This window comes from Diceros bicornis, chromosome X (genome assembly GCF_020826845.1).
Source record: "Diceros bicornis minor isolate mBicDic1 chromosome X, mDicBic1.mat.cur, whole genome shotgun sequence".
Classification (NCBI taxonomy): domain Eukaryota; kingdom Metazoa; phylum Chordata; class Mammalia; order Perissodactyla; family Rhinocerotidae; genus Diceros; species Diceros bicornis.
The window spans coordinates 113,272,976-113,298,985 of record NC_080781.1 but is presented as its reverse complement, the minus strand read 5'-3'; the positions used below and the strand labels follow the sequence as shown (position 1 = coordinate 113,298,985).

The 26,010-nt window shown below is 39.4% G+C and overlaps 1 protein-coding gene across 1 annotated transcript in view; it reads right to left on the bottom strand.

Moving 5' to 3' along the window:
* The window catches only part of GRIA3 (glutamate ionotropic receptor AMPA type subunit 3), a 269,592-nt gene that overhangs the window by 127,096 nt on the left and 116,486 nt on the right, over nt 1-26,010 (bottom strand). Inside the window, exon 4 of the mRNA XM_058536632.1 lies at nt 14,155-14,342. Within this exon, the coding sequence (XP_058392615.1) occupies nt 14,155-14,342 (188 nt within the window). The remainder of the gene's footprint in view (nt 1-14,154; nt 14,343-26,010) is intronic.

The following is a 26,010-nucleotide window of genomic DNA, read 5'->3' as shown; positions in this document are numbered from 1 at the left end:
AAGGATCGCCCTGTGCTTGAGTGCGTAAGACTGAAATTAAGTTAATGCGTGTACAAATAAGGTGTGTTTCTTTCCTTTGTGCCTTTGAGAAAACCGCAACAAAGCAGTCTGTCAAGTCACAATTGATTTTATATTGGCCAGGGAAGAGGGAGGAGGAGCAATTTATTGAGTAGGAGGTTCTCAAGTTAAGCACAGGCAGTAGTTTGAAATAGGTCAAGAGAAGTACAAAGGACTCTCAGAGCTGTTGAAGAGATAGCAGTGATGTCAAGGCACTTAAGAATTGCCATTGAGAAGCTGTCTATAGTACCTTCTTTGACTGCCTAGTCCATTGCTTCAGTGTCCCTGGATCTTCAGCTCTTAATCTGACACAGTATTACTGAGGTTCTACTCTACTATGATTCTTCCCTTTTATTTACCTCTGCAGGTGTGTGTGTGTGCGTGTGTCTTTTAGATAGCATCTTTTCAAGGTTCTGATTTGCAAATCAGTTCACCCAGTTATCCCTTTTCTGTGTCCCCATTCTTAAGATTGGCAGGCACATTTTCTGCCAATGCTGAACTCTGAAAGATATTGCACCTTTCCTGCCCCTGTCCTCAATAATGATCCAGTTATACGTAGAGCTAGAATTTCCACTGTTGAGACAATTAAAGGCAGGAAAACAATTTAAGTTAAACCATGTAAGTTTGAATACAATACCCTTGTTTATGACCACTTAACCCCGCTGTGGTGGGACAGACCTGTTTGGCCCACAAAACCATTATCAAAGCACTTGCCACTTTCTTGATAGCACTCACAAATCCAAACCTTTAAGATGATTATAGTAAGGTAACATCATACTGTCAAAGACAAACATGAAGACTCCAAATATCTGGAGAGCATGTCCTAACCACTGAACTCTTCTCTGACTCCACCTCGTCAGTCTCCCTCTCTTGAGATTTGCCTCAGATTATAGAAGGAGCTTAAATCCTTTTTCAGTTCTCAGGCTCAGTGACCACATTCCTTTCCTTACTCATTTTCTCCTCCTCAAGAAATGACGTGCAGTGACTCTATGATGCTTGATATGTGTAGACTTGCCTTCTCTGAGGATCTTAGAATACCTTAGAGAAATTGTCTGATTCATCTTAACGTCATCCTAGTCAGATAGGGAAGGATTTTTATATTTTATGGCTCAAGTTGCTAAGATAATGAAAGGTGAGGTGGCAAAGTCACCTGTGCAAGGTCACACAGCAATCTTGAGATAGAACTCAGCCAGTTTTCTGGTCTAGTGCTGGATTACTTCTGAAGATATTTGTCAATTGCTATTCATTTTCAGAGTAGGGTGTTGGTGGTACATGTATATTTGGGAGTCTGTTTGGTAGCTATATATATATTTTTAAAAAGGTTGGAGAGAGAATAGTGGTGTCTAGTTACTAATCTCTTCCACTTTAGCTCTACCTCTAGTATGTGACCCTAATTGCCACCAATCTCCCTAAGCCCTGGCCCTGGCCCATTGAATGGTGCCCCTTACTTGTCAATTTGTTAGAACCTTTGGGCAGAGACAGTTTGATCCTGTCGAATCTGGACTGAAGGAAAGCTGCCCCAACAAGGATGGGATTAATTTGACTGGAAGGGCCAGGTGGGTGTTGGTAACAATGGCATGAAACTGATCAAGGACTCTTTCCCACACTCAGTCTCACCAAAGTCCAGACCTTGGCATGGATCAATCAGTGGCTTTTGCCCTTCAGTGTTAGTGCAGTAAAGAACTTTAATCTGCACATTTTATTTTATTTTTTGTTACTGCACTTATTTTGCATTTGCTTAGTGCCTCTCTATAGGGGAGCACAAAGGTCTAAATTCTTTTAAACATAAGGGTCCTCTGGCAATGTGAGCTTGAACAATAACTAGCTTTTGTGTTGCTGTTGTAAACTGAGATTCTTGCAGCCCTTATGAAACTGTTTGTTACAGCATCTGTTAGAATCTAGGACAAGACTCCTATAATCATGCAGCTGTGTGATGAACCTTCTAATTGCTATGTTTTTGTTGCTCTTAATCTGGGGAAATTTCCTAATAAAGCCGGATGATGATTCTAAAAAATTCATCAATGTTTAAAGATAGTAATTCTAACCCATAGGACTTTGTCAACCTCTCAATGCCTGCAAAGGCTTAACTGGGGTATTCACGTGTAAGCCGTACAATGGGACAGGTATCAGGGTGTTTTCCTCCCCTGCCAACTGAAAACGTATTCATTGCCTGTGGAGGATAAAAAAGCTATATGTGGTTAATGTTTCCTTTCTTTCTATTTTTTTTTAAAGAACAGATCTGAGGTCTCACTTGATTTAAGTGATGGGATTAACTCAAAAAAGGGAGGATATTTGTATTAATTTTATTTTTCCATTTGAATTGGTTCATACTTTTTGTAATTTTGGAATAAGGTACCAGCCTTAAACCTGAAATGGTGTCAATGGACAGGAGAGAAGGTCTTTTCTTTTTTTTTTTGTGAGGAAGATCAGCCCTAAGCTAACATCCATGCTAATCCTCTTCTTTTTGCTGAGGAAGACCGGCTCTGAGCTAACATCGATTGCCAATCCTCCTCCTTTTTTTTCCCCCAAAGCCCCAGTAGATAGTTGTATGTCATAGTTGCATATCCTTCTAGTTGCTGTATGTGGGACGCGGCCTCAGCATGGCCAGAGAAGCGGTGTGTCGGTGCACGCCCGGGATCCGAACCCGGGCCACCAGTAGCGGAGCACACGCACTTAACCGCTAAGCCATGGGGACGGCCTGAGAAGGTCTTTTGACTTAATAAATCTATACTGCAATCTACTATACGTTGCTATGTGCAAGGGCATCTGAGCAGGAGTATAACAGTGGATACGGACATAATGAGGAACTTATGATAGGCTTGTGATGAACTAACAAATCTCAGTTAATTAGAATCCAACTACCAGAAATTCTTAATTAATAGAAATTTTCCCTAGGGATTTTCCAGATATTATAAGGGCTGATATGATATTTATATATATATGTGGCACAGCTTTGATCAACCAGAAACTCCTATGAATGGCGACAATTGTTGTTCTGTAGTCTAAGGATAGAGGTAAAGGATAAACCTCCAGGCTGTGTCCTGGTCTTGGAGCATATCATCTCAATCTCCCCCTTCATCTATGTCTCTAAGTCTAAGCAAAGCTCACTGATGTTGAGGCTTGCAAGATTCTCAGTCAGCAAAGAAACATTCAATGATCGTCACTAGCCTGGCAATCTGAGAAATTAGGAAAGTTGACTTACACATTTTTAGATACTTATCATACTCTGCCTTCCAGAATTATTGTGTTGCCTTATCACTCCTACCACTATACCATGGAAGACATGTCCTTTCCCCCTCACCATATCTAGCACTGGGTATGGTAAATTGGGTCAGGCCTCAATCAATATTTCTTAAATTGAATTTCCTACCTTGTTTTTCACAGCTCTGGGAATCATAGCTTGTTGGAACTGGAAGGGACTGTCATATTCAACATATTCATTTTACAGTTTAGGAAATGGAGGCGCAGAGAGATTAAGTAACTTTTTGAAGTTATACAGCTTGGGGCTAGTACCCAGGTCTCCTGCCTCAAGGCTTCTGTACTCTGCTTTACTGTACACTCCAGGGTGTCTCCAGTCACCCCAAGGACTCTCATGAGGTACCCTAATGAAAATTAATTTGAATTTGTGTTGATTTTTTAAATAAGACCCCCAAACCTCATCATAAATAATCAAGCAGATAATGAGATATCACAATTTTGAAAAACGGGAGGAGGGAACTGTTGGTTGAGCAGGACCATTTCCTTTTTGAGACCAAAGCTTCTATCATCTGAAACAAACAAGAGTCTTGCTGTTTCAAAGTAATGATCTTGAAGAATTTTTTCTCTTTATCTTCCCAGAGGGGATTTGCTTCTAAACAGTCACAAAGCCAGTCTAGACAGTCTAGAGTTAAGTATGACAAAAGAATCAGGCCATCATTTTTAATAAGCCAAAGATAAAATCTCTAAGTATAGAATACTGATGTCTGCTACTAACTCTTAGGATAAATATCTTTGCATTTTAGGGAACAAGTTTTTTTAAGGCTGCCAGTGAATGTTGAAATCACCTAACATGCTGAAAGCTTTTACTGCAAGTACAGAGTCCCATTTACTTAGGGCCTGGAGGATGTTAGGCTGGACTTAAGAGAAACCGTGTCTGCAGTGAGCATCCTTAAGAAATCCAGCCATAGGTTTTGCTTTGGGGACACTGTTCTGCAATTTTGAGGTCCCTTTTTGCTTCAAAATATTTATTAGGGTAGTCCAATATATGTTAAGTAATGGCATTAAATCACCATGTCATTAGGGTAAGAAATAGAGACCACCAGTCACCATGATTGGTGAGGTAACAAAAAGCGTCCTTGAAAAGGATGGATGAGGCAGCCAATTTATAGAGAGAAACGTGGAATGGCTGGAGGTGGAGAAAGAAAGGGAATATCTAGTAAGATACAGTAAGAGATGAAGGAAGGCCAATGGGTATGCTTGGCTATGTATTCATCTACGTCTGGAAGCATGCCCATTAGGAGATTGGCCAGCAGGGAAAGCAGAGAAGAATGGGATCTCTTTTTTACATATAGGCCTTAACGTGTACCTGGGAGAAGAAGATGGAGAGGCATAGGTGTTAGAAACACTTTGATCTTACATTTTACGATTAATTTACTCATATGCAAAAATAAGCTGTAGGTTTTCTAATTCCTTTATTCTACCAGCACATATGTACCCAGTCTTTATTATATTATTTTACATTTGTTGAGATGCTGCTCTCTAACTTGACTCATATTGCTAACGGCTATTACACTTTAAAAAGGAGAGAAAGAAATTTTTCTTTCTCTCGATAGTGCCCAGTATAGTACTCTGAATATAAGCCTTTGTGTGATGTTACCCTCAGAACAGTTGGAACTTGTCTGGAAAGTTTTCCATGTAAATTACAATCCTTATTGTAGAGGTCTGATCCCTTTGCCTTCCTTCTTCTTCACGAGTTACCTCTGATTATGCAGTGATTTCTTAGGCAGCTAAGCAATTATTTATCTACTCCAAGAGGTCCCAGAGGTCCCATTCTGTGAGGCACTTGTTTCTCCATCATGGGGGTATGGCCTCAGATTGCCATTTGAAATCCAGGTAATACCTGCCAAATCCCTTACCTGTCTTTGTCTTTTGAAGATTCTGAAAGACTTCTCACTCAGTCCACCTGTAGACACAAGCTGGGAAATAAATGGTATCCTGCTTTGGTTCAAAGGATCTCAGTGTAGCTGTACTGTCTCCTATCTAGTACTCAGCCCACTATATACTTTGAATATCATGGGAGACATAGACCTAAGTGTGAAGTATAGAGCCACTACTATGTGGTGGTGGAAGAATGTTTAACTCTCAGCTTATAACCATGCCTCTGAAAGCAGGTCTCTAGAAGAACTTTGGAATTCTAAGTATAGAGAATCTTTCTTAGACAAACTCTAGTGTTGAAAAGCATGTAACCAGACATTGTGCTTGGGGGTGGGTTGTGGCAGTGAGCATGGAAAGAAGGAGGAGAAATTTGAGTGATTTACTCCCCTACACTGCCCCTCCAGACCTATATTTATCCTAACCATGTCCCCTGCCCATCTTCTCTTTTGGACTTCGGATAATGTAAAAGGGAATATCTATGGAATAAAGCAAATGATATGAAAGTATCAGGAAGATTCTCTGGAGTAGTCTGTATCCACCTTTGAGAGGTAGAAGTAGAATAAAAATCTTCCAACAGAGCGATGGGAGCATCGCTCTGTATCCCAGTTCTACCAGATATTCAATTAACTTTCCATAGCACTTAACCTAGTCAGGAAGAGATTGTATTACTGTGCAAAAGCACCCTCCTCAACCCTGCCTCACCAAGCAAATATCATGATGGGTGATTGGAAGAGCTACATTTACACTGAATGAGACTAGAATGTTCAGAAAAACCTACTCCCCATAAATAAACTGGACATTTTGACAGGGTCATTTATGTTTTTAGGCCATTAGAGATATGGATGAATAGGAGCAGGGTCACCCCTAACATTTTTGAGGCCCATGGCAAGAGTACAAACAGAGGACCACATACTATGTATCTAAATGTTAAAAAGATCAAAACCAAGGTGCGCCTTGGCCTGGCCTGTGTATCCACCTGTCAACCTAAATAAAGAGGTAAACTGAGGCAAGCTCGAATTACTAGATATTGAGTTTATTCAGGAATAGAAGAGGAATTGCAATTTGGGAAATGCAAGCTATAGCAAGCTACAGGTGAGTCCCTTGAGGGTTTGGGGAGGGCTGTGTTTATGGACAAGGAGAGCAAAGAGGGGGGAAGTCCAGCCAGAGCCCAAGCAGTAAGTTCATTGGCTTGAGGATGGGGAGAGATTCTTGGCAAACGTTCATTGGTCAAGAGATATGTTCGGGTTTTCTGTAAGTCAGGCATTTAGGGGAAATCAGTCTCTCAGTTGGTAAGTTTCATTTTCCTGAGGGTGCATGCATGAGATTCTCCATTTTGTATCCTCTGGTTCCATTTTAGATTGAAATCATTACACACACCCAAGGCCCTGCAGCCCAATCCCTTGAAATAGACCAGGAAGCTAGAGGACGGCTCTCTCCCAGGCCAGCCCTACTACCCGTGAGATTCAGACACCCTGCTGGGACAGGGCAGGGTGGGCTGGGGTGGAAGCTGGGCCCAGGGCTCAGAGCTCCTGGGTGGTGACTGGATCTGCCTGAAGCCGGGATGGGGTGGACCTATCAAGTTCACCAAGAGGCCAAGGACAGAAAGTTCTCCACACCTACGGCTCACATTTCTGACTTGAGGTTGCTGAGGAATTCTACACGTCTTCCAAAGCTATATCATTCAAGTAGTGCAGAGGGAAGGAGTGCAGTTATCTGGAGAAACTTAGCTGCCAAGACTCTTCACTTCGAGTGATTCGGGGAGGCCCATTTTAAACAAAATAATCCATTTGTCTCTTGTTTCCTATGACATGAGTTGTCATTTTCTCCTTTGTTGCCCCTGCCCTGCCCCCTCCTTTGACCCCTTGTGCCTTTGTGCTCTGATCTAGGAAGCCCAGTTTGGCTTCTGTGTCCCTCTCCCCCTTTTCCCTGCTGCTCTAACAGCTACTAACTTTTCAAAACACTCTCAAGACCAAAAAGAAAAACAATGTCTTTTTGTTTTAGTGTTTGTGGTATGAGGAGCCCTATAAAGCATGGAGCTCAAGGCAGTGGCCCCTCTCATCTAGGTGGGTGATACTGGGTGGGAGTGAGGAGCATGCCCCTTGGAGCACTGCTGCTCAAGGCTAGTGGCCCAGAAATGCTAAGCATCCACCCCAAATACTTATCCTATGGGCATTTATGCTTTCCCAGAACCAGCCCCATTTTATGCTTGGTTTTTTGGGGGTTAATGGAGAGAAGGGAGACAAGGGGAGCTGTACCTTCCAGACTTTGCCAGTTACATTCAGGTTGTTCCCTAGCAAGGGAAGGAGGATATAGACAACAGCTAGGGAAGGTTTTGATAAAGTAATGGAATTTGTGGTTCTTTATCTGAGAAGAATTGCATGCAGATGGGAATGCTAGGTGTACTTACATATCGCTCTGAGAAAGTACCCCTCATAATTTATTTCTATTCTTGTGGGGACCATTGCATACTTAGATTGTTTTGACACCATAAATAAATGAACCTGTTCATCATAAATGAGCTCTCCACCAAAGGGTAGGTTTAAGGGGCATATTTTCAATTCCGTGTGATAATGGAATATGGATCCTCGTCAAGTAGAGAAAATATCCGTGAAATGCTTGTAGTTTAACAATGCTTGTTGTAAACGAAGCCGCTCCAGGCCTCGTCAGGGTGCTTATCTCTTATAACCTCTGGTTAAATCTACTCCAATTGAAAAACTCCATCAGATGCAAGGCTGATTAATTCAGTGATTAACAGCATTTGGGGTCAGACTCCCTGGGTTCAAATTCTGGCTCCATCAGTTATTAGCTGTATGACCTCTAAGTCTCAATTTCCACATCATAAAATGGAAAGAATATTCCCACCCACCTATAGGGCTAATACGAGGATTAGCTCACATGAGATATATAAACACACATATATCCACGCACATTGATTAAAATAGTGTCTGGAACATTGTAAGCACTTAATACATATCTGTTATTAAGAATGTCCAGTTATCACATGTAGCTCAAGCTTTTAGTGCCTTTATTTTAAGTGACGCTGAAAAATCTAGTTAGTTCTTGGATAGTCCTTGAGCTTATCAATAAAAGTTACATTGGAGAAAAAAACAGAGGTCATCTAACATGCTAAACTTATATGACTGAGACCTGAGCATAGCTCAAGTCTTAGACTCTGTTCTCATGATATGACCTTAAATTGAACTGATATTTTGGAAAATCCACGAGGACACTGTTCTTGAGCAAAAATCCCCAAATAACTAATTTTCATGAGCACAAAAACATCACTCATGAGCAAATAGCTGTAGTTACCAGTTATTGAGTGCCTACTGGGTGCCAACCACTGTGCCAGGTGCTGTCCACATATTATCTTATTTGACCCTCATAGCACATGAGGGTCACATGAAAGGAAGTTAATGGAACAATCTTTTAAGATGAGAAAATTGAGATTCAAAGAAATTAAGTCACTTTCCTCAATGTCATGCAACAGAGAAGTAACGGAGCTAGGATTTGAAGTCATGTCTATTTGATTCTCAAGCTTGTGTTTATTCAACTATACCACAAACAAACTATTCCGAGAAGAAGGTATGCTAACCCAAACCGTCTTATGGACTGGTAGGTCAGCTAAATGTTCTGTAAGGAACATTGAGAGAAAGGGCTGGGAAAAAGGGGGAGCAAAAAGGAGAGAGGAATTGGACAGTACCATTATGTGTTGAGTGGAGGGTGAGGCAAGGAGCGGGCATAAGGCTATACCTGTTTTAATTCACTTGACCTAGGTCTAGCCATTGGCAACAGTGCTCTAGTGACCCCAATTGCTATTCATATTTTGGAGTGAGCACTGTCTCCTTTGTGTTACAGTCTCATACTTTAGAAGGGCCCCTAATACTGTTCATCGTGCTTAAATTGTTATCTTTAGAAACGTGACTTAGTAATGTGGATGTTTAATTTCTTAAATTGACTGTCTTTGAAGTGACAGTCAGGGTTCTCAAATGAAAGGAACCTAAGGAATGGATCTGCTTCAGGATTCTGTCCTTAAGAAGTGTTACTTTCACATCATCCATGATGACGTGATTTTAGCCTGAAATATTTCCAGGGGAAATCATACATTCTATATTTTTCCAGAGGATAGCACATTGAAACATATTGATTTGGGGCCCACTAAGTTTGCATATGCTATAATTCAAGCAGGGGCTATGCTGAGATTTACCTTTGAATTCTCTATGGAAAAAATAAAAACATGGTAAAAACTGAAGGGGGAGTGTTTAAATCTCTTTAAGAAGACAACCTTTTAGATATCCAATGGACAGGCAAATTAGGAAATATTCTTACCTAGTCAGTAAAATAAGTCTTCTATGAGGATATTTACGTGTCAACAGATAGGATTAACTTGGAATATTTGTATATTCTTGAAAACAATCTTAAAACTATTCTAGATCTGACTTTTCACTAATCCAGAATGGTCTCACCTTCGCATAGCCTCTTCTGGTGAGATTTTACTTTCCTCCAGTTTCCTCTCTCCTTGTAATGAGTCCTTTCTACTGTTGACTCTCTCTCTAGTCTAGTTAAGCTCATTTGCTCTGGTACTGTCCTTAGGCACACAGAACAGTTAGTCAGTGCCCTCTTGATGATAACTCTTTATACTTGAGGCTGGTGATTAAGCTGCCTCTTGGTTCTCTTTCACCAGGTTACACAACCCCATCTTATTTAGCCTTTCCTCGTAGGCCCTATTTTCTAATGCTTTAATCATTTTTTGTTGCTCTTCTCTAGATCTTCTCCAATTACTTTGCAATTGTTTTAAAATGTAACCTGAGGAGCAGGCCTAATCTAGGGTTTGGCATCGGCTAAATATTTAATAAATGACTTAGAAATTAAGGGAGGTGGTTCAGTATAGGAGCAAGAGCACTGGACTAGGAGTCAGAAGACCTGAGTTTTGTCCTTGCTTTGTCACTTACTAGAACTGAGAAGACAGCCATGTTTGGACAAATCATCTAAATGTCTCTAAGCATCAATTTATCATCTGTAAATTTGGAGTAAACACATCTGCCCTGCCTGCCTCCCATAGTGAGGCTTAAATGAGATAATCGATGTGAAAACATGTCGTTTAGCATCAAAGCACTAGACAAACACTATATGTCAGGCCCCTTTCTAAATGCTTTGTATACATTAACTCATTAAGGTACAGTTATCATCCCCATTTTACAACCAGGAAATGGAGACAGAGAGAGTTAAGTAATTTGCCCCAGATCACACAGCTGGTAGGTGACAGAATCCATGCAGACTGGCTCCAGAGTCCATGCTCTGAAACACTATTCTATATGTTGTCCCTCCAAATAAACATTAAATGTCCAACAGGCCATATCGTTGGCTGACCTTCAAAAGCAGTCCACAGGTATATGCTACTGGGATAGGGGATCTATTCAGTCATCGGTAGATAACTCTGAGAGGCAACCTTTTCAGAAGTTAATGTTTAGATTGATCATTGAATTAAGGCAGCTGTCCACCAATCGGGAGGGCCTCATGAACATAATACATTAATAGGAATGCTATATCAGGTCAGGTGAGTGGTCCATTCATCCTAGTACACCTAAATCTGCCTATACCAAGTACTCTTAATTCTTAGATTCAAGATTTACAGCTTCTAAATACTCTCTATGAACCTTGATAACCCTTCATGGTTTCATCTGTCTATAGCTCTGTGCTTTTCTGTGTTAATTCTTGTAGCTGCAAATTTGGAATGCTTTCCTTATAGATTAACTGTTAAGGAGAGATATTAAAGACAGATTAGTACCTAATTGAGTCTTTTTTTCTGCTGTAGTCTGAAGGGTTGAAAGAAATCAAAAAGAGCTTTGGAAAGAAATGTTGGAAGAATTTTGATTTACCGCATAAGTATTTGAACATTTGCGGGGAAAATTAGAACTTAATGGGGAGGTTATGCTATATAACACTACATTGAAGACCTTCTTATATTTGAAAAATTGCACCATATTGAGATCTTTTCATTAACACCCATTGGATATAGAGAACAATATGAACTTACTTTACGCCAAAATCGGATCTATACGAAATAGTGTTATAGTGGTGTAACAGGCCCTTCTACCTCAGCTAGTGGTGTGAAGTGTCATTTTGTGGGAGACTATAAAAGTTTCCTTGCATGAAAATAACCTTAAACAAATTTGAAAACATCTTTGGAGGATGGGGACATCTTTTGGGAGAACTTGATACTGGTTGAGTTATAAATTTTATCATTCTAACCAGGACCTGTATAGTGAATTATAATAAGTTTGTCAAAAGAATAGTTAGGAACCAATGAGAAAAGTGCTATCTCTGTATCTTAGTATTTGATTTATTTAACAAAATGTTTTCTCTAAATAAATATCATGTTGAATTTGTTGCTTAATTTAAATAATTTGTTTAATGAGACATTTATATAAATAAATAAATTATGGCAAATTCATGATATCATCAGAATAGGCTTAAGCAGAGAGCCACATCTTAACCCTTTGAGAAAATGTATACTGTAATAATCATATCATGTGACTGCAGGTACTATTTTGCCTCTTGATGGAAGCATAGCATCACAGTGGAACTTACTGAAATGTTCTTGTTCTATATTCATCCATCCATCCATTCATGCACCCATCCATTCATCCATCCACCCATCCATTCAACACCATGTGCCAGGTACTCTGTTGGATGCTGGAGATACAACAGTAAACAAGACAAACATGGTCCCTACCTCATAGTACTTATGGCCTAGTAGAAATTCTTTAAATGGTAGAGAGAACCTTCATGAACTGATAATTTTATGACAATTTTTTGAAATAGGGAAAAAGAATAAGTGAAATTAACTCTTTAGCCCTACCTGGGTGTTGCTAAAACTTTCCTTTGAACAATGTTCCCTGAAAAATTGTATAGAAAGTATTTTAAGGGATACTATGAATATGCATGTAGAAGAAAGGAAGATAGAAAGTGAGATATGAAAAGAGAGAACAGAGTTTTTGAATAATGTTAATTTATTATTCCTGAAAGTGTTTAGTAATAATGACTATTTTTTCTATAGCATTTATGTCATTCAAAACAATTATACCAACCATGTGAAGTAAAACAAATGTTACTTTCCCCATTACGTAGATGAAAAAACTGAGGCATGGATATTGGAAGTGCCCAAGATCCCCCGGCTATATAAATTCAGAGCTCTACCCACTGCTTTTTCTATTACATCATGCTGAAAAATCCCAGACTCCAGTATAAGGTCCTATGAAATCCAAAAGACTTAACAGAATGTAAGATATTCAAGAAGCCAAAGTTACTGATACAAAAGAAGGAAAACAAAGTATGACAAGAAGGATGTTCCTCTGCTTTAGGCTATTAAGTAGGTCACCCACTAAAAGGCTATTTTGGTATAAAATTTTAGAGGGCATATAGTACATACACCAACGTCACTGACCTGATTCTTCACTTTCAAGATCTAAGAAAATCAAAGGCAGGTTTTTAAAATTTTTTGGAAGGGAGGAGTGGATCATTTGGGTAGCTCAAGAGAATGTTAGTTGGAAAATTTGATTTAGCCAGGCTAGTGCTCTAGATTTTCTGTGTGGCGTGATTCACTAGACGTGATGCTGTTCTTAAAAAGGAAGAATGGGACAGCTTTTATCGCTACGATGCAGTCAGCAATTTCTTTTTCTTTCTTTCTTTCTTTCTTTCTTTCTTTCTTTCTTTCTTTCTTTCTTTCTTTCTTTCTTTCTTTCTTTCTTTCTTTCTTTCTTTCTTTCTTTCTTTCTTTCTTTCTTTCTTTCTTCTCTCTCTCTCTCTCTCTCTCTCTCTCTCTCTCTCTCTCTCTCTCTCTCTCTCTCTCTCTTCTCCGTATTTCTCTCTCTCTCCCTCTCTCTCTCTCTTTCTCCCTCCTTCCCTTTCGTTCTTCCTTTTTTCCTCCCTCCCTCCCCTTCTCTCTCCTGCCCTCCCCTCTCTTCCCTTCCCTTCCCTTTTCTTACCTATTTTTTTGTATTCTCTTCTTATGGGGGCATATCTGACAAATTGTTAATATTTAATTTGCTATGAAACAGCTCTCCCAGGCAATGGCTGCTCACTATAATTTCAATCTCTGAAGCTGTTTTGGCCCCCAGGTACACTGGATGGAATTAGAATGGAAATGTTTCCCTTCCAGTTTTGTTTATGGCAGCATAGACACTTTGTTATTAACTGGCAAATCGAGACTTCTAAGGAAAATAATAAACTTTCACCACATTTCAATTTGACTCTTTACTCCAAACAGAATATCCATCTGGCTTAGGGTGAAACATTTCTTCTAATATTTTTTAGTCTTAAATTTAAATATCCAAGCTTAATAATGAATACATTTTGGCCCATAGAATCATATTTTACCCTCAGTCTAATTCTTTTTCACTTTGTTCACATTTTAAAAACCAAGAACATTTTTTTCTCATATGCCTTCTTGCTTAAAAAATGGTCTTAAATTACAGACATATATTCCCCCTCCTCTTTCTCTCTGGAACCGCAGGGATATTCTGCAAAAATATCCACAAATTCAAACCTGGTGAGTACTGCCCCTGCACTCTGCTATTAGTCTCCTGAAACAAAAACCCTACCCTTCTTCCCTGCCTAATCCCTTGTCTGTTCTCTGCTGGAAGAAGGTACGGGAAAGGAAAGGGATTACTTTGAAACAGTCAGCTATCTATGAAACAGAGGTGTGGAAGGGTGTATTTATCTGATAGGTAGCATTAAATTGCAGAGACTTCCAGGTTAATCATGGTATGCAATTTTCAACAGCTTAGATTTTCTTTTCTTTTTTTTTTTTCTGCAGCCACTGGCAGGAAAAAAGGATTAGAGAGACTATCAAAAACTGTTGGCACATTTAGTCTGTTGGCTACTTAATTTATTAGCAGATATGGGAACTGCCTCAGGTTGATGATTTAACATGTTGGCTGGGGGTGGAATAAATCTCAAATGTACCTGTTCCAAAATTGTGTTAATCCTTTCGACTTCGCAGTCAATCAAGAATCGCTTTTCCTGCCTCCTGTCCATTTCTTCAATGATGCGCCTGAATTCTTGGACGTCCTTTATGTTTCCCACAGACCTTGCTGTCACTTGCCAGTTGTTTTGTACTGCTGCTTCCATAATCGCTTGGAGGATGGAAAATCCTGAAAGAAGGAAAATCAGCTACAATGATTTTTTTTCTTTTTAAAATCTTTCTGTAGGTATTAAAGGTTCTACTGAGTTTTTATTCACAGTCCATTTGGTCCCTTTGAACCTTATCCATTGTGGAGAGCAGACTTACTCATAACCTCAGCCTTAACCTTCCAGACAGTTGGCACCTCTATCTTGTTTATGAAAAAAAGATTCTACAACTTGTGAGCACCAGGCTAGGTGTTTATCAAGCCTGTACTTAAGCAATCACTGCTGAATTATAGTACCTAGTTGTTTTTATTGACATGTATTATCAAAATATCTATGGAATGGATGCCAAAAGCTTCTTCCCTATTTCTGGCCTCAATCTTTCCTGTTGCAGTTGAAACTCATTTCTTTCTTCTTCCACATAAATGTTCTTCAGAATTAGAAATAGCTTCAGTGGAGACAGAACCTCATTATGATATGGCTGATCCTTACATGGGTATGGCTATCCACCAAGGTAAATTATGTCTCCCAAGTAAAATAACTCTAAGAAAACTTGACAAAGACAGTCTATAACAAAGATATCACACTGGTCCTTTTGATCATAGCATTATGAAAAAGTTCAATCATATTAAGTCTTCCTGTGTTCTTCCCTTTTCTCAATTAAATTTACCAGGGATTCCTGGTTCCTTTTTAGTTAATTTACATCAGACAATTATTAACTATTAACACCCTGGATCTATGCTGAATGGGAAAGAGAGAAATGATCTGACACTTGAGTTTTGGGTAACCATTTTGGAATCAGGGTTTGAGAAGTTGGGAAGAGCAGTATATCTTCAAGTATGAATCACAGAAAAGCACAGGGTTTTCTAAGTACTGGTCTTTTAAAGTATTTGTGTCTCTAATATTATATCATGTCTATATTTTTGTTTCTGGTATGGATCCATAATCTGAGTATAATTTCATCAAGTATAGACATCATTTTATGGGGGATATGGTCAAAAGCATCTTCCTTCTTCCCACAAATTTAAATCATTTTCCATCTATATTTAGGTAACGACTAATGAAAGTGGGTGATGGAAGTGATTTGCAAAGCCAAAATGATCTGTGGTATAACAATTTAGCCACTGGAAGAGTAGAGAATGGAGGAAGATCATGTTGCCCTTTAAACACATTCTAGGTTCTGTGCTGTCTTGGGCTCACCCTGGAGTGTAAGCAGGGTACGGTTGGGGATCTTCTTCACCACACCATAGAAAATGATATCGACATTTGGAGAGCATGCTTCTCCAGGGAGATGGCAGTGGTGACTCAGCCAGTCGTTACGATTCCTTTGTGTGCTGGGTGTATGCAGGAAGAAGATCACAAATGAGACCCAAGCACTTGGTAATTTCCAAATGAGCAATTTCAGTACAGGAGCTCAAAATTACAGATCAGAGTAAATTACCATTGCTTTAAATGTTAATTCTTACTCTTTTTAAATCAACTACGCATATTTATTTCTCAGATTTATATTTTCGTGTGGGTTTTCTATGCGCTCTCTGCTTCAGTGGGAGTTGAGGCCGCACGGTGGGCCAAAGCGTGGGATTAAGAAATAAACATAGGAAGAAAAGGATTAAAGTATTTGAAATTTTTTCTTAAGCAGTGTACAATAAGGCCTCATTATTTTGAATCCCACTAATTAAGAATTTATGAAAATTTAGCAAGGACTAGGTTGAATTTTACTTCTGTACTATTTATGAAGGAAGTATTGGCTGAATAATAATGGTAATGAAATTATACAGGGAGTCTTTGATATATTTAAACTAAACTTTTTAAAGACCCTTTAGCAAAATACAGGTTTTTTGTGTGTTGAGTCAAAATCTATATTCTTGTAATGTCTACTGGTTAGTTCTGTTCCACCTTTTTGGGGTGACAGACAAGTTTAATCCCTTTTCAATTGGACAATCCTTCACATTTTTTAAGATAGTTAGCATATCTCCCCGTATCTTTCTTTTCTTCAGGCTAAAGATGTCCCAATGCTACAACAATTACTTTTGTGTGTGTGTGTGTGAGGAAGATCAGCCCTGTGCTAACATCTGCCAATCCTCCTCTTTTTTTTGCTGAGGAAGACTGGCCCTGGGCTAACCTCCGTGCCCATCTTCCTCCACTTTATATGGGATGCTGCCACAACACGGCTTGCCAAGCAGTGTGTCGGTGTGTGCCCGGGATCTGAACCAGCGAACCCCGGGCCGCCACAGTGGAGCGCCAGCACTTAACTGCTTGTGCCACCGGGCCGGCCCCAGCAATTACTTTTATGACATGATGATGGGTTGCCTCACTGTTCTGTCTCTCTCCTATGGATATCTGTCAATATTTTATTGGTCCTAATATTTCAGATGTGATCTGACCAACGTGGATGACAATGGGATTATTGCTTGCTTTGATATGGGCTCTTATTTTAGCAGCCTAGGATCGCTTATATTTTTAAATAGCTACATTATATTGTTAATTAATATCAAGCTTGGATTCAACTAAAGCATGTCAGTTCTTTCCATAAAACCTTTGCTATGTAACAGCTCACCATCCATGTATCAAGATTCATTCTATTCCAACCTGCTTTTATCCCCCTTTCTTTAATCCCTCACCTCATCCAGTCTGTACTTCCCTGTTTTTGCATTCACTCAAATCTGGAAGATGGTCTTGCCTACTTATTCAGTACTCTCGTTGTTACTTACTCAAGGCAATTGCACCTGTCTGTCCCTTTTCCTGCTACCTATAGACCTTTCTGGATGACTCTCTTTCCCCATTAAGCTTCCCTTACTGACTTCTCACTCATTTCTCTAGAGATGAGTAGATTTAAATTCAAGGTAAATCACTTACAAACAATGGAAAAACTGATTTGAAGAACTGTATGACAGACATTTAAAAATTCAAAATAAAACTGGGTAAATTAATTATAGTACAGACACATGGAATACTGTGCTGCTGTTAAAAGATAGCTCGATCTCTATATAACAAAAGGAAAGATTTCTGCAATATATTATTACATAGGAAAAAAGCTGCAAAATAGCATTTATAGTATAATCCTGTTTTTGTAAAACAATATATGTTTGTATATGTATAGAAAAATTTGGAAGAATTGGCAGTAGTTATCGCTGAGGTGTAGGATTACCAAGAACTCCTACTTGCACTGTCATTTATTTATGTAATGTTTGACTATTTTATAAGTAGGTATTATTTTCTGTAAGTACAAAAACAATAAAGATTAAAAAATACAACTCATGCTGTCCTCTCAGAGCATAAGCTCCTGGAAGACATGGATGACAGATGAGTGCTGCTCTATATGCTGCCTGCTGCCACAAATGAGAGGCCTCTTAAACACCAATTTTATAGATCTTTTTATATTTTTGTTCTTTGAACCATGTAAATGTATTACCTATTCAAAAACTAAATAGAAAAAGCACACTGATTTCTTAATGAACTTGGGTCTGGGGCCTCCTGGCCATGAGCCTTGTTCACATTTCTGTGCAAGTTGGAACTGTGGCTTTACACTGCAGTATCTTTTTACCACGCAGAGTTTCTCTGTGTCTGCTTGAACATGCGGCTGTGTACTCGAGAACCCTGGGGGGAATGGTCATCTCAATTCAGTGCATGTCAGTGAGGAATCTAAAAAAAAAAAGCGTGTGTTTGTTTTCATATCTAATTTATTATAGTTTGGCTATTCCCTGTTGCAGCTGACTGAACAGAGTAAATATGAGTTTGAGGGAGAAAAAAAGAGAAAAGTTTGTCTCTGGAGGCAGAGGAAAAGCAGGCATCGGTGCTTGTAGGAGGTGAGGTGCGTAACAAAGCCTTGGCTTTGTAAAAATAAGCCTGCTGTTTTAGCAACTTCAGAATTGCTCTCCACTCTGTGTGAGCTTTAACATGCCCAACTTTGCAATACTGAAAGCTCCTTTTATTTGAGCAGCAAACTCTCTCATCCTGATTCCAGACCACTGTTGCAGTCCATCTTCTTTTTCTTCCTTGTTTTAAAGACTGGGAGTTACCACATAGGTAACTGGGTGAATGCCAGATTGTCATCTGCATTCAACCAAGATAGCATAAGAGCATGACAATAGAGGAGTGGCGAGGTGAGTATGGATGAATAACTGGGCGAGGCTATGCCCAATCCAATTCTGCAAGACTGGTTGTTGGGCTACTCTTACTAAACAAAGAGGCCATCTTGGTAAAGGCTAGTGTAGGGATGCTGTGCTGTACCACCCAGATGCCCCTCAGCACGAAAGGACTTATTCCTTCAGCCTCTGTGAAAGTTGTTGGCTGAAGAAAGCTGCCTAGCTTAAGGTTATACTCCCTTCCTAGGGCAGCCTGCATCCAATGACTGGTTGTTTCAAGGACTAAAGGCACAACCCTTTCACCCTAAATGAGATAACTCCAAGTGGCCGTCCCAACTTCAGAGCTCCCTGAAGGGTAGGCTGAGGTCTTGTTATGACTATACCACAGCCCATCTTCTCCTGCCCAGACCTGCTTCCTTCTTTTCCTCCCACAAGTGTTGATAATGAGAATACTCCCCAATAAACTTTTGCATGCAAATCTCCATCTCAGAATCTGCTCCCAGGGGATTCAATTTGTGACTAGTAGCTTGACCTCATGACAGGGGTGGCACCAGATACAAAAAGATCTCAAATCTACAATTGTCAAAATCACTTTCACAAGGGAAAGAAGGCCAGGATGTCGTTCAACGTACAAACAAAATGAAAAACTGCTCCATGCCGAACAAATTTAGTGTTTGATTTGAAAATGCGGAAGAACAAGAAATAGGATATTGATGTATGGAAGTTGGTAATGAAGACATCCAAAGAAATATAGTTGAGGATAATTTTCTTCTCTCTGCTGTGTGTTTTCCAGCAGGGGCTAGCACCACTTATTGTTGCTCAGGAACCTGTACCAGATTTCTCAGAGTCACACCATCTTTACTTTTGACATGGTCTCTAGCAGTCCCCAAAATGATGAGAATCTCTGATAATGACAGATGGGCTTCACATGAGTTTTGACATTCATAGCATTCTGTGCCTGGCTAGGATTCTCAGAGAATTTTCAATAAAACCCCAAAAGGGATTGCTGACCTTCTGGAAATATTCTAGAGAGGCAAGTTGGTCTTTCCCAGAGGCTAATTCAATATTTGTCCCATTGGCCTGTGCTAGAAACTGCCTTTTCAGTATTTGCAGGTTGAAAAAGAGAGGCTCAAACTGGCCGACGAAAATTGTTGCGGTCTGAACATTTCAGTCATAGAATCACAGCATTACAGGCTAAGAGGACTTTTACAGATGACTCAGAGCAGAAGGATAGAATTTTTGAAGCTCTGGAACTCTTTTTTCAAATGAAATTTTCATGGAAGCCCAATATATGAGATAGATAAAAGTGGAACTGCTCCGGTTTAGGAGACGGTGGTTAGGGAAGAGAAGGGACTTGCTGAAGACCACACAGCTCGTTTAGAGTCAGAAGCAAGAATAAAACCTAAGTAAGCAGGGCTGGGACTAGGGTGAGGCTAGAGAAGGACATAGGGTACAAAATTTTTTTTCTTTATCTTTTTTGTTCAGCTGTATTGAGGTATAACTGACACATAGGAATTGTATATATTTAAGGTGTTCAACTTGATGTTTTGATATACATATACATTGTAAAATAATTGCCACAATCAAGCTAATAAATACATCCTTCGCCTCACATAGTTACCATTTTCTTTCTTTTCTTTTGTGGTGAGAGCACTTAATATTTACCCTCTTAGCAAATTTCAAGTATACAATACATTATTGTTAACTGCAGTCACCACGCTGTATATTAGATCTCCAGAACTTATTCACCTTGAATAACTGAAACTTTGTACCTTTTGACCAACATCTTTCCACTTCCCCCACTCTCTCAAGAAGGTACTTTCTCAGGGGTGTGCGAATGTAGCCTCACTTGCCTCACCTTAGTCCTGGCTCCGGAAGCAAGTCTCTTCACTTCCAATTTAGTGCTCTTTCAAGTATGTTATGCCACCCAGCCTACTTATAGGTCTCATTTCAGGATGCTTGTTGGCAACGTTGTGGACAGAGCTTGCCTCCTTATGTTTCCTTTCATCGTCTTGATGCCACACAAGATCCTGATGTTCCCTGTCTACCCAGTACCTAACTAGACCTATCATCACCACTTCCAGCTTTTTCTTTCCTCCATCTCCAGCATCAAAATTTTCCTGTCCTATGTCCCATTCTCTCAGCATTCTGTCCTTTTCCAGGTGCCAGCATAAGAATGGCTAACGGCTTAATGTGTTACCCCTCCAGCTAACACAGTTGCATTTTAGCAGAAGCCTTAACACAAGTGAGTTGGGGAGGAAACGAAAAAGGGATGTTGAACTTTGTTTTGGGGTCTGCCCATCTCACAGGGTCATTCAGATGATGAATGTGAAAGTTGGTGATGTGCTTTATGATTTTAGGCTATCGCATTTAGCAAATGAACAGCTGGTAGCTTGTGGGTATCTCAGGGGTGAGTGGAGTGTGGGGGCAGTGGTTGAACAGGTCCCCAGATGGTCAGTGTCCATCCTGCTTATGTCACTCAACTGAATTCAGCTGAAGAAAGCGTTACTCTATTTTTCTGTGTCTTCACTTACCTCTGCGGCTCTCAACTCTGGTTGCACATTATAATCACCTTGGGAGCTTTAAAAAATTGATGTCCAAGCCTCATCCTGGACCAATTAAATCAGATTCACTGGAATTGATTCCTGGGCTTTGTTTTGTTTTATTTTAAACTCCCTGGGTGATTCTCATGTACAAAATGGGTTGAGAACCACTGACCTATTTTAATGGCTTCCCAATACAAATGAGGCATATGGGAGCAGGTCTCTTTTCTTAGGGTTCCTTCATGACTGGTAGAAAGGTCCTGGGTGAGAAAAGCATGATTAAAGAAGGGCTATAGACCATCTAGAAATAAGCAAACAAAGGCACAGAGGCAAGAGGGGAAAGCTCAGACCAGGGCTACAAATTGCTTCTTCCTGTGGTAGATGAGGAATCTGGGAACACTGAGCATGTGGGAAGCAGACTCTAATGTACTTAAAGCACTTTACAAATGTCTTTCTTCTTCTGAGGTAGCATCTGTGTTTTTCTTTCTAAGTATAAAATTAATTTGTGCTCATTTTGGACATTTGAGAAGACACACAAAGTGTAAAAAATAAAGTAAAAGTAGGAGTGGATTTATTCCTCAGAGATAACCATGGTTAACATTTGATGTATTTCTTTCTATTATATTTTATATATATATGCTTTGTAATTTTAACTTTAGCAAAATGGATTGTACTATTTGTGTCTTATTGTTAAATAACCTAGCATTACATCTCGAACAGTTTCTTATGTTATTAAATGTTTTCAAACATGATTTGAATGGCTACATCATATTCTACCCTTTAGACATACTATAATTTATTTATTCCCCAACATGAACATTTCAATTGTTTCCAGTCTCTCCCTATTATGAATAATGCTGTGATGATAACGCTCATACAGCATCTCTAATTATTTCGATAGGATAAATGTCTAGCTATAGATAGAATATCAAGCCAAACATTTATGGTTATTTTTAAGGCTTTTGATACATATTGCCAAATTGTCCTCCAGAAAGGGTGTATCACTTTATATTCTCATTAGTAGAATATGAGAGTACTTGTCTCTCTGCCCACTTGCTAGCATTGAATAATATATTTGTTCATTTGATAGAGGAATATAAACAGATTCTCTTTTTGGTTAGCATTTCTTTGATTATTAGTAATGTTAGTGACATTTTTTTCATTTTTGTGTCCATGTGTAGTCCTTATTTTGAGAATTCCCTATTTCTTTCCTTTGTCCACATTTGTATTGTGATGTTAATGTCTTTCTTATTGATCTTAAGAGCCTTTATATGTTGATATTAAGTGTCATATATATGTCACATATATTTTAATTTTATTTGATATTTAATGTTGTTTGTGATACATTTTGATGAACAGAAGTTTAACATTTTATGAAATTAATATTCTTGCTTATCAAAAAATCATGTGAGATAGTAGGAGGCAAATGAAAATTTTCTCTTCTGCTCTTATTCTAGTGTTCACCTGGGCTTTAAATCTAAACCTTATGTGAAACGCTCTCTCCATTTCTTAAAACTTCTCTGGTCTCCATGGAATTTCAGATAAATTTCTCTTGTATATTGTGGCAAAGAAATTGAATGGGGAAGCTACATATGGAAAATGAAGGTGGTTTCTGAGACAGAAGTGCAGAGCAGAAAAATAGAGGCAGAGGAAAGAGAGATGAGGAGCCCAATTCAGTGATTTTGTTATATTTTACCATATCTAAGAAACCTGATATTCAAAAACCTAAACTCAAATCCAATACTTAAGGATATGATTAATCATATTACAAAGTGTACTTTTCTTTTAAAAGAATTCATGGAAAGATTCCTTAGCACATTTGAATCCACATTTTATTGTTTGTATTTGTTATTGTTTTAACTTGATTTAAACACATTTGGTTTTCACCAAAATCAGTATAGTGATTGTTTAAATTTGAGATGCTAACACAGAAACTCTTCTTAGTACAAGGAGCTTAAGATGGGAAGATCGAGAACCCCTCTGTGTTTGCATATGGATGTCAGTCTGTGGATTTTATGGAACAGGATAAAAACAAATATTCACCCACACCCAGCCCAATTTACCCTTAGCAAATTAAGGTTTCCCTAAGGTATTCATTCCTCATAATTGCTTTTGTTTCCCTTTAATTAAGAGCTGACCCTCTGAAAATCTTCTCTTGCAGTTGCATTATTAGAATGGGACCTTAGTTAATTTGTAGAGTCCGTGAACAGAAGGTGCCCTCAGTTTCCCAGTTCTGTGTCCTTTTTCCTCTCCCCCAATACAAATCCTCCCTCACTCCAAATTGAACTCTTTACTCATACTAGACTGTCCATGACTGATTAAAGCTTCAATTGTGACCCCCTCCATGAAAGATTTATGTTTTGAATTAGAATCAAAGCCTTAAAATAAAGGGGCAAACTCTAATGGAGAAATTGTAGACAACGGTAAGTGGAAGCATACTGTTGGCAACTTGAGGTATTCCCAGTGCCCAAATACCCCACTTGAGGTGGCAACTACTGACGTCTCAAGTTTAAAGTTGCCTCTGAAGCTGGCAGTTCATGTAATCCTGCCTTTTCTATTTTTCTCTTTCATCCTGTTCTTCATTATGAACTTTGTCTCTCTGCTGGTGACTTATGTAGTTCCATTCTCCTCACCATAAACTGAGAACGTATGCCCAAATAGATGTGTCAGTTTTGTTGAGTGAAAGTAAATTTGCTTGCATTGTCAGCTGAAAGGAAATTTAGAAGACCATCTGGAGTAGATTTGCTTAATGTCTGGGGAAAAGCAGAATAGGCAAGCTTTCTGATCATCAACTACACCAGGTCTGATATAAAAAAAAAAAAAAACAAAAACAAGTGAAAGCAACTGGAGTTTGGATTAAAGGGGATACTACAATGCTTGTGCATAATTCCTTCGTGTTTCTGTTTGGTATTTAGATCGTTGTCCTGGGACAGACTGCCTGCAATGCAAACTCACAGAAGGTACAAATCATCTCAAAGTTGCTCTGTGGGCTGCTGCACACTTAATAGATGTCATGTGATGATTGATCATGCCCATTAATAGGGTTTCTTATATAACATTTCCTCACTTGGCTTTTAGTTCCCTTGAAATCAGTAATTCCCAGCACTGATCACATGACTGAATCTCCTAGCCGAGCAAGTGGTGAGCAGCCTGGGTGTTAGTAGGCACACTATGGCACCTAGAGGAGAGAGCTAACTGTAGATCTCAACCAAAGAATGCACTTGCCAGCTCTGGTTGTGTGGCAGTGGGGGAAAGGCTTTGCACATGATTTAAAAGGGGCCCCACTTACAGGTTGGAGGAAGAAGCCCTGCCAATCAGCCACAACATATCTTCTTTCCGGGTCCAATTTATTCCAAATAAAACCTAGTGGCCACAATTAATAAAATGATCCCTCACACTGCCACTCCTCCTCCAGCAGGGGATGGACTTTGAATTGGTTCCCAGAAGTGCGTATATTTTGCATTAAGCATCCACATCCTGGGCTGCCCTTAGTACACGGTAGTTTACATTGTGGCCTGTGCCTATGGAGGAGTAAAGTGAACTGACCCAGGTGGGACTGGAGCTCAGAGAATATGTGCTTGCATTCCATTACACGAAGGGTTCTCATCAGGAAAGTGACTTATCTGGAAACATTCTTCAGCATTCTCAATTTTCAGAAAGCAAGGCTAAGCCAGACCTTTTAACAATTCTGAGCTTTGGGGTGAGGGATGGATCATGGCTACCAGTGAAAAGGAAACGGACTGGAAAGCAGGGGTGAATTTACACCAAAGATGAAAGATTTTGGATCTGATTGCAAAAGACTGTGGCTTATTCTGCCTGCTGGAGTGCTGAGACTTCTTGATCCTGATATTATTGGAAGCCTCTCAAAGTTAATATTCAGGGCAAACTTTTGCCTAGAGGATACAGAGTGGGCAAACATACAGTCCTGAGGACAAAGGAGAACACACTTTTCCCTTGAGGAAAAAAAAGTTCCCTTTGACTTAATATTGTGGTCTAAAAACTGCTTGGGAAACACTCGAGGTGGGATGTGCAAAGCTTACAAGGTAAATAAGAATTTTCATGTGCTCCTCATACTAAAAAAAGAACCACACAGATAAAAACACCACCAAGATCAACTCACTTTGATTAATCGTTTTCTTGCAATTGAGTTTTTCCAATGGGGATATGAGAGTGGATTTAGCAGTATGGAGGAGGACTACAGGTGAATGTTTCATCTCGTGCAGGTCTTGGGATCCAAGAAGAGTAGCTGAATCTTGCCTGAGCTGCAGAGAAGTTAGGTTGTCTGAAGTGGCCAGAATTCTCCTAAGTCTCTCAGAATTCTCAAATGTGAGAGTCAGAATTTAGCACTAGTGCCAATCTCCTCATTACACAAATGAGAAACTAAAGTCCAGAGAGAGAAAGTGGTTTACCCAGTGGTAGATCCCAACCTGACCATGCCACAGCCCTTTCCTTACTTTAATGTTCAATATTAACATAAAATGATGTTTCTGTTGTGTTTTCTGGATAAAGACTCATTTTGGTATTGAGTAAAAGTTAAAATCCAACAGGAAAATCATAATTGTTATCCCTGGTAGCTTTGCCTACAAGATTTCTGTGACTTCCTTAAGGGCTCTGCTCCTCTTTCCTTCGATACCTTTGCATGGAGGAGCCAGAGAGTCCACAAGTAAGTTTATGTATTAGAGCATATCTTCCTCCACAAATCTAGCTGGAACTCCCATTTGGTACTGGGGCCCACTCTAATCTACACAGGTTTGAAGCTCATGGCTTGGCTCATCCTGCCTAATCACACAGTACTCATGCAGGGCACAGGCTTCTCCAGCATCTTCAATCTCTAGTGATTTACTCCGGCTACCCTCCACACCTAGAAAAGCCTCACTCCAATCCCATAAACATCTCATTCATTAAGACTCAACTCAAAACGTATCTCACCAAACTCATCTGATTGACATGGTGGGAAATGAAGCTTCCAAGCTCTCACACCCATCCTCTATTAGCCTGAGAATCTTATGCTACAGACAGTGAGGACTATCTCTCCAGGGTAATGGTTGAATACCACTTTAAATCAT